The sequence below is a fragment of the Ruditapes philippinarum genome, unplaced genomic scaffold, assembly GCF_026571515.1.
Source record: "Ruditapes philippinarum isolate M1 unplaced genomic scaffold, ASM2657151v2 ctg3767_1_1_1_1, whole genome shotgun sequence".
Taxonomy (NCBI): Eukaryota; Metazoa; Mollusca; class Bivalvia; order Venerida; family Veneridae; genus Ruditapes; species Ruditapes philippinarum.
The window spans coordinates 32,476-41,969 of record NW_026852963.1 but is presented as its reverse complement, the minus strand read 5'-3'; the positions used below and the strand labels follow the sequence as shown (position 1 = coordinate 41,969).

The 9,494-nt window shown below is 33.3% G+C and overlaps 1 protein-coding gene across 1 annotated transcript; it reads right to left on the bottom strand.

The window, feature by feature from the left end:
• Positions 1-397: 397 nt before the first annotated feature.
• On the bottom strand, positions 398-6,132 carry LOC132729415 (neuronal acetylcholine receptor subunit alpha-6-like). The gene is made up of 3 exons (XM_060715188.1): positions 6,061-6,132; positions 3,458-3,586; positions 398-1,180 (listed from the first exon to the last, which is right to left on the bottom strand). The coding sequence occupies exons 1-3, from the start codon at positions 6,130-6,132 to the stop codon at positions 398-400; spliced, it is 984 nt and encodes a 327-aa protein (XP_060571171.1).
• Positions 6,133-9,494: the final 3,362 nt, after the last annotated feature.

Below are 9,494 nucleotides of genomic sequence, written 5' to 3'. Positions count from 1 at the left end.
ACCTGGTTGTGTAATGTTTAATAACAAAGTGTATCGATGCTCAAAATAGCAATACAATACGCTTTGATAATATTGCGCGTTTTTCACGTGCTTGTACCGGTTCGTGTACCGGGTCGTATACAGTTCGTACAGTGTTTCTGTAAAAGTTCGTTACTGAATTAATCTCTGATGATCAAAAGTACAAAGTTTTGTCAAGAAACAATACAATTAAACTAAATCTGGCTGTTATTTTCGACTTTTTTCTGCTCTGCAAAAATTTAACGTCTACGCCGCCATTACCGGAAGTATCAAAAACATTTTCCGTATAATTGTATTGTTAGTATTTATCAATTTGCACCAAAATTTTATTATAATTTTATTATTCTTACGTATCTATAACAATAAATTATATCACTTTCTAAGTATCTCCACCATTCACAGCCACTACACCGATGATAAGGGTGATGAGAAGGGTGTATATCATCGTGATCCAAAAGAAGACAATATCTATAGCTTCAACGATGTCCGGCCATGTCACCCTACTATCCGGAAGATTGCGCTTCTTTTCTTTCGAACTTACTTGCCTAGTTGATGGAGCCACTGACTTTCTACAGACCTTACATGTAATTACATGTGAACATTTAATGAAAAACAAAAAGCTTTTGCTTATAGGTTGCGTATTGACGTCTCGAGTTGCAAGTCTCAATTCTGCAATGCTTAAAATAACAATAAAAGTACTCACAATTATCATAAGCATTAAATATACCGACAACAAGGACATTGTCATAGAATTTTGTGGTAATGCATCTGCTATTATTGTTAAGAAAACGGCCATTGACAAGAAAACTGTGATCGCATAGCTTGCTCTTTCTCCAGACGACACAGGCAGAACAAACACAAATATGTCCAGGAGGGAGAGAAAAATTACTGGTACGATGATATTCAACACGTAAAAGTATGGTCGCCTCTTTAATTTTAACGTGAAGAATACAGCTGCTTCTTCCGTATTCGTTTCTCTTGCTGAAGTTTGAACTAATTCCCATTCGGAATTTTCTACATACTCTTCAAGTTGAACACCTTTGCTTCCCACATTCAGATCGACATGAGATTTTGAATAACTCCATGCTGTGAACTTTAACTCACACGTCTGTGTGTCAAATGGAAAAAAAGTTATGTCAACCGAACAAGTTGATTCCAGAACCTGTAAAAACAAACAAATAATGCAATAATATACATATAATTGTATATGTACACCAGAAATAGAAGATTGACTACATTGTTTGGTGACTTTTGAATACAAATGTATATAATGAATCACCTTAGATGTAAAAGTGACAGATTGAAACATTTCGTTTGAAAAGTTGGGATTTGTTTCTATTTGATATATACTCCCTAAAGAAAGCCCAACGCGACAAAATTGACAATGTTGCAGGTTCGGCTTGATTGAGCCTGTTCATGGACGCTAGTGGCAATTATAAGCTTTCGTCCACACCCCCCCCCCACTTGCACCGGCTTAAGCAGCTTAAGCAGAATTCAACATTTAAACATGAACTGGTAAAATTTTGAATTAAGAGACATCCACAGATGTGTTCATAAGCCGGTCATCATGAAACAGTCATTCCATTCCATTTGGTCCCCAAATATAAAATGCGTGTGCCCTAAGCGAAAAAATAATGGGCGAAACTAAATTAAATTGAATTTTAAAAGGGGATTAGAGGTTATGACGCCTGCATATTACAGATAACTGAGACAGAATTGAAAAGCAGGTAACATATCCTAAGGGCGATTAAACAATATTGAAGTGAGTAATAGTGCAACCACCCACTAGATAAAACGCTGAAATGGAAAAAAAAAGTTCCGAAAACATGCACTCACTACAATAATGTAGTGCTGAACGATCTTCAAGGATCAAAAATAAAACACATTTGATTAAATGTACGGAGAGACATTTTACAGCCGCCACGTGCCACACCTAACACTTATGTGACAATAAAATAGAGAAACCAGAATTCCTAAGGAAAGTCCACCACGGCTAAATTGATAGCGTTGCAGGCTGGGTTTCTAGTTGGGTGGTTCCAATATTCCTACTTGAATAATGTTTAATCACCCTTAGGATATGTTGCCTGCTTTTTAAATTTGTCTTTTGACGTCTTATCTGTGATACGCAGGCTTCATAACCTCTGATCCCCTTTCAAAATTCCATTTTATTTAGTTCCGCCCATTGTTTTCTCGTTTAGGGCACACGCTTTTTATTACTTGGGGACCATACGCCGCTTTTCATGGAATGGCACGGAAGTGTCACATTGAAGGTTCCATGATAACCGCCGTATGAACACATCTGCGGATGTTTCTAAATTCAAAATTTTACCATTTCATGTTTAAATGTTGAATTCTGCTTAAGCCGGTGCTAGGGGGCGTGGACGGTAACTTGCACTTTCCAGTACCGTCCATAAACAGGCTCAATCAAACCGAGCCTGCAACATTTTCAATTTTGCCGTTTTGGGCTTTCTTTAGGGATTCTGTATTTATCTATTTGATAAAACCTAAAACCGTTTTCGACATCTCGTTCTTGAAAAAGATATACTATAATAGCAGGCTATTTTAGCTCATTGCTAGTTATAATACATTTCCACTAACCTTACAACTAACATGTTTACAAAAATACATTCAATATAATATTTTAAGGCATTACGTTTTATAATAATGTCTGATGTAAATAATGATAAATGTGGTGCTCGTTTCAGCTATAGAATTGCACAACTTGCATTATTTTTGCATATACCCTGCATCATTTTCACATTTCTGGATATACACGGTGGATCTACAAATTAAAATTTAGGTATGGAGGAAAAGAAATTGGCCGAATTAATTGATTGGATTATTTCTGATCATTAGTTGTGCTTAAAATAACTTCTACACACATTTACCACTGTTACAGATTTATTTGACAAAGTATGTCTTGCACGTGAAAAAAACTATTTTAAGCGGACATGCTCTTGGACGCAATGTATCCAACATTTCATTTTTTTCAAATTTTCATTCTTACCAAGATCAAGTTTAAATTCAAGAGAAATACACATTCAAAATCTTAGTACTTAGAACATGTAGAACAGTTTCAATTTGAGCTGCGCCATGACAAAACCAACATAATGGGTTTGCGACCAGCATGGATCCAGATCAGCCTGCGCATCCGCGCAGTCTGATCAGGATCCATGCTGTTCGCTATCAGTTTCTCTACTTGTTATAGGGTTTGTAAGTAAACAGCATGGATCCGTAACAACTCACTACTGAAATAAGCTTGAGTCGTGAGAAACAAAAATTATATACAGACCATTTTGTGTCCGACCCACTTTTACAGCAGGTTCTCTATAAATGATTGCCAAACTGTAAGTTAAACAGTGCATGCCTCTGCCAAATAAATGAATTCCTTTCTAAAACTAAACAATGCATGCCACTGCCGAATGAACACATTGATTACCTGGTATGGTCTCCATTCAACAACCCCATTAGATGTAACGTAGACATTCAGGTAACTGGCACCAAGTCCAGTAAAGGATTTAAATGTGTTCCTGAGAGAAATATCTGGCTTCCAAATCTCATCCTGTGGCTGAAAAAATATAATTATCAAGTAGTTGTCGTTATGATATAAACATCAATATAATTAAAATGGCGCAATAGTGACCACGATAAAACGTCATGGAGGCATATTATTGACAATGTCGTAAAGACTGTATTGTCAATTAATTAAAAGTGTTAATGATAATCAGAAAAAGTGTGCGCTCTAAAATTTAAGTGATATGCTATTTTTTCCATTTTCAATTTGACTTGAACTGATTTTTTATTTTTAACATTTTTTTAACATTGACTGTTATAATTGTGATTGACAAACAATTGATATTGAAAATGTTAAGGATAAAATATAAATCTGCTTATAATATAAAAAAAGACTGTCCCAACCTTTTTATAAATTGAAAGGTACAGGTTAATTCTGATGGATATTTATAGAAATTTCCTTTGGCTATGTGAGTTATTTATTGTTCATGCGACGTAAATAATAAAATTGAAAGAGCATATTAATGTAATCTTATTTTAACTTTCATCTGTAAACTCACTAAACCCTCGGATGGACATGTCACGTTAACAAAAAGTAACAAGTAAAATCATTGAAATAGCATAAGTCAATAATGAAAAATTAAAATGCATGTAGAATGACTGTTACTCTCTGACCATAATACAACATCACAATATAATTATAATCTCCAATTTGTACCTTATCAAACTCACTTGATTTTCATATCATAAATTTTAGCATAAATTGGTTTCAAGCATCTTAAAGTGCACGTATACTTACAATGAATAACTCAAGAATGTTTGAAAATGAAGTATTGTCCCAATTCAAATACTCGTCGATCCATGCGCAACTTAAAAAGCCAGATATTTTCAAATTTTCTTCTTGTTCATCGAAATCGATTACAGCTGAAAAAATATGACATATGCGCCATAAATATATGTTGACATTTAATGATATCATCCGTGTTTGATTTTTGGATCCTTTTTCATTGATGAAAATATTTTACAGATGAACGCATGTATCTTTGAAGAACAGTGCATTCATAATGAAATAAGATAAAGCTAAAAGATAGTGTCAGATACAGAAAAAACTAAATTGAAACGATATAGGTAATTGTATTTCTATTTTATTTTTCTGATAAATGACACTGATACGACCTTTATAACCCTTAGCCTCCTGAACAAGCTGATTAATAGAGCTCCGATTTTGGATCTAACAGTGACCAATTACGAAGTTGTTTCTGGTGATCATTCACTTAGCCAATCATCGGCGAGCCCAATCATCGGCGAGCTTTCATAATTTTGAAAGCGACGCGGCTTCTAATTTTAACTCTGGGAAAACTAATGCTGAGTAGGAAATTGTCACAATTTCGCGAACAAACTTGCCGTTGTCCATATAGCCGACAGGTAAACTGGCAAAACGATCTGGCCAATTAAAAATTAAATATTATTTCAAGTTAAAAATTACTTTAATAACAAAAAATCAAAACACTTTGTTTAACTTTTAAGGATAATGGTATTTTGATACTTTTTCTAATGCCTATGTAAAAACCGGTTTGATTACATGGCTAAAAATAGCTTTCTCGGGAAATTCGAATAATAAAGAAAGCGAAACATAAACGGTCGTAAACAGAAATAGGTAGATCTGAACTTTAGCCAGACTGCCTCCTGACTTGTTTTAATTAATTCGTCCTGTCTCCATATTGTTAGAACTGTCCATTATCAATTTTGGTAATAAAGATATAGCAGCTAACAGGATAGAGCCTGGTTATAAAAGGTGTCCGTGGCCGAGTGGTTAAGGTCGTTGACATCAAACCACTTGCCTCTTACCGCTGTGTGTTACCGACAGCTACTTTGAATACTTTCATGTGTGGAAGCTATCCAGCTAGCTTACGGAGGTGGTTCTATTCAGGTGCCCGTTCGGGCCTAGGATTACGCACGGAGGGGCACCTGCATGAGGTCGTCCTCCACCAGTAAAGCTGGAAAGTCGCCATATGACCTACACTGTGCTAGTGCGACATAAAATCCGCCAGAAAGAAAGAAAAAGAAACAGGGCTTGATTATATTGCAGACGAGTGCTGACTTGTCCGACTATAGTCTGACTACATAACGGTGGAAAAGGCTAATCTGTGAGAATTCCTTTTCAGTTCGTAAATACATTTTTGTATAATGAAGGGAAATGATTTAAGGTAAATTAATTTAACTTTTACTTATGATTACCTTTTAGTTTTGTTAATAGTTGATAAAAATAATTCTATGTTAAATGACTTATCAATTAATTTGGATGATAGTTCTTAGTAAGATGTTGATACATATATCTTATATAATGATATATTGTTATTATAAAAATGAATAACTAGTATTAATAATTATAATCATCTATTAAATTTACTACTCACAGTTAAGGAAATAGTCCACGCTAATTAGCATTGTTGTTGTTTGGTCTTTCAAAGGTCGTACTTTTTTATTGTAACCTTCAGTAGTGAATAAATGAGTTAACAGTGCACTCACATCCGTACCACTTTGACAATATGTCAACATGGGAAAAGACATGAAAAACAGTAGCACACTTATCACATTCATATTTGATCTTAACTTGTCATTAAGTTGATAGAAGAAATATTTGTAGACTTATACATATTTTGTATAGAATTTTTCAATCATTTAAACGAATGCTCCCGAGTATCCAATAACGACAGCAAGATAATTAAAAATATGTTGGCTGGCTTAATTATTAAAAGTCTTTTATCGATTCCAGAGTCAGTCAAATACCGTCGGGATATGTTAACTATTTATTTTTATGGGTTATCATTGATGCAAAGCAAAATAGATTAGCTTTCGATAAAGCACTTGTTTTCTATGACAAATTGTTATAACACCGTTTTACGGTGCTTCCATGTATGAGACAGGAAAGATAAACAGTAAAGGGACATGTGTCAATTTATGTATATATTTAGACAAATGTGTGTATAGTAAAAGAAGAATAGTTCCATATAACGACAAAATAAATTCACTAGATGATCAATATGTGCATGATGTATGTTACATATGATTTATATGAATTATTTACTTAAATCTTTGGTGAATGGATGTACCTAATATTTGAATCGAGAGAAGTGGTAAATATGTTTGTATTTAAGTTAATCTCCGTACAAAAGTCACTAGTATTGAAGTGGATACGTTTATTTATTACAGTACATGTATAAAGTCATCTGTGCAAATTCAACATTTTTTTTCCTGTCAATTTGTTGTGTCGAAGTCAGACTACTTCCTTTTTTGTCTCGACAACGGTGCAGGCAACAAGCAAGCGAACAGTACTGCCACAAATTAGACAACAGAGCATACATCTGTATCAAAAAGAATACGGTTCAGACATACACAAAATTATTCATTGTTGTAACATCATGTTTTCAAAAATAACACAAAATACCACATTTATCTTCCTTTCTACCATAAATTTATATCTCAAACTCCAACAATAAAAGTTTTTGTTTATATTCACCTTTTTTGTCTATCTAACCCTAGCTACAAATGGTTCAGAAAACTGTAATGTTCCTTCTCAAAGAAAGCTAAAAACCAATAGAGACAGAGTTTTGAAATAGATAAATGTTTTCTTCTTTCCTTACTATTTTTCTTCTTTCTTTTCTGGGTTCATACATGACTGGTCATATGTCAACTATCCAGCTTTAGGACCGGAGGAAACGGCTAGGAAGGTCCTTCTTCCATTTCTGTCGGTTTTAAACTCCACAATTCCTTCCTTTGCCTATGTAGTTATTCAAATAGTTTACATTTATTCTACCGCTTGACATTGGAATCCAACTGATACCGTCATTAAGAGATGAAGTTGGAAAATACTTTCCAACATTAGAAAAATTATCCTGCAACCCTAAGCTGAACACCATTAATACAAATAAATTTTTCAAAGCAAAAATACAAGCACCATAATAATAAATAGAACAATTGCTTAATAAAACCGTTTTTTTATACCTGTGTTCAAATGTCTCAAGAACATTTCAATGTATCTATTGATTAAGAACTAGAGTGCCTTCTCTCCCCTCTACATTTTATTAAAGGCTCTCTATGATGAATTGATAAAAATAGTTGATATGTGGTTGTTTTTGGACCTCTTGGGCCACGGTAAGTATAACTGAAAATGGAAAACTGGTTTCCGGTCATCAAGTAGAGTTGTGTCCATGTCTTTAAGTAGAGTCAGGGATATGATGCTGTAAACAAACATTTATTATTATAACAAAAAACAGATAATACTTCGTTTGCGATTTCTTTTGGAACCAAAATAACAAGGTAGGTCATTGTTTTCTTTATTGCATGGTTCATCAGTTTATATGTCGCAAAGTTCTTATGATAAGTTTAGTTATTCATAAAGGGTGGTAATTATTTTTAAGTTTATAAAAGCTATGTGACATATTATAACACAAATAATACTTTAGTTACATTTGTTGGCATTTTGAGTGTTTTTCCTACTGTCATTATTGATTGTGTATACCTTTTAGATGAAAGATTTTTTCAGTCTTGCAAATTTGATATTGGAGTGCTTGAAAGTTTGGATAAGCATATATCTTCAAGCATCGTGTAATGTAAATTTTTGTAGCAAAATGTGCTACTTAAAAAGCTATGTGACATATTATAACACAAATAATACTTTAGTTACATTTGTTGGCATTTTGAGTGTTTTTCCTACTGTCATTATTGATTGTGTATACATTTTAGATGAAAGATTTTTTCAGTCTTGCAAATTTGACATCGGAGTGCTTGAAAGTTTGGATAAGCATATTTCTTCAAGCTTCGTGTAATGTGAATTTTTGTAGCAAAATGTGATATTTGCTCGAAGCATAATGTGAACAGGTGACATAACGTGAATTTTGTAGGTATCATAATGTGAATTTTGTAGGTGGAATTCTGTGCATTATATGAATTTTGCAGGTAGCATTATGTGAAATCTGCATGTAGGAAAAATAATACAATGTAATTTAAACGAGACTTTCCTGGAAGCAGAAGTTCAATTTATTATTAACGCCACTCGTGAGAATACTGTTTTTAAAATCTCACTCTGTGAAATAACATTTCATTTTAGACACAAAAAATATTCTCTATGTATGTATGTATGTATGAACAAAAGATCCCCCAGAAGCAATAAAAAGAACAATAATATATGAAAATGTCAAACTCGGTTTGTTTCAGTTTGTTCATGAAAGATAATGTAAGAATACAGCAACTCTCCCACCCATAGCACCGGCTAAATTACATTGATATTAAAAACCCGCTTTACGTAACATATTGCCCAGTAAGCTTAATAAATAATGTTCACATAACTTGTCTATGCCTTTCAACAGAACATTGTGTGAAAGGAGACACAATTAGTGATAAACTACTGAATGATTTTCCGGTCGCAATAGAAAAATATTGTGATATTTCCTAAAGATAATGATTTCCTACGTGCAATTTCGATTTGAACATTCTATTCAATTACATGTAGTTTTAATATTAGATATTATATTAAATCTATCGCATTGAACAATTTTAATATACAGCTGTTTTCGCAGTTTATATGTATACAAAATTGCAAAATCTCGAAACTTAGCATGTATATTTATATAAAAGTGCGAGTAGTCTTAAAATATAATATTTTGTTATCGAATTCAGTGCGAATGGTCAAGTTATGGAAGAGATGTCAAAAGTCTATTTGTAAATAGCATCAGTGGTTTATGTTTGTTGGAAATACGTGATATGATTTGACGTCAATTTATATTCGAGCAGTAAACACAAATAGCAAGATAACTAAACACCCTGGTCAATATATTATTAGTCAATGCAAGGACAGTGGGCAAATGTTTTCAATAAGTATTTCAAGTTTTGATAAAAAAAAACAATGGAAATGTATCATTTGTATATTCTTATAAGACGTAACCTGGTCAAATTGTAGGTGA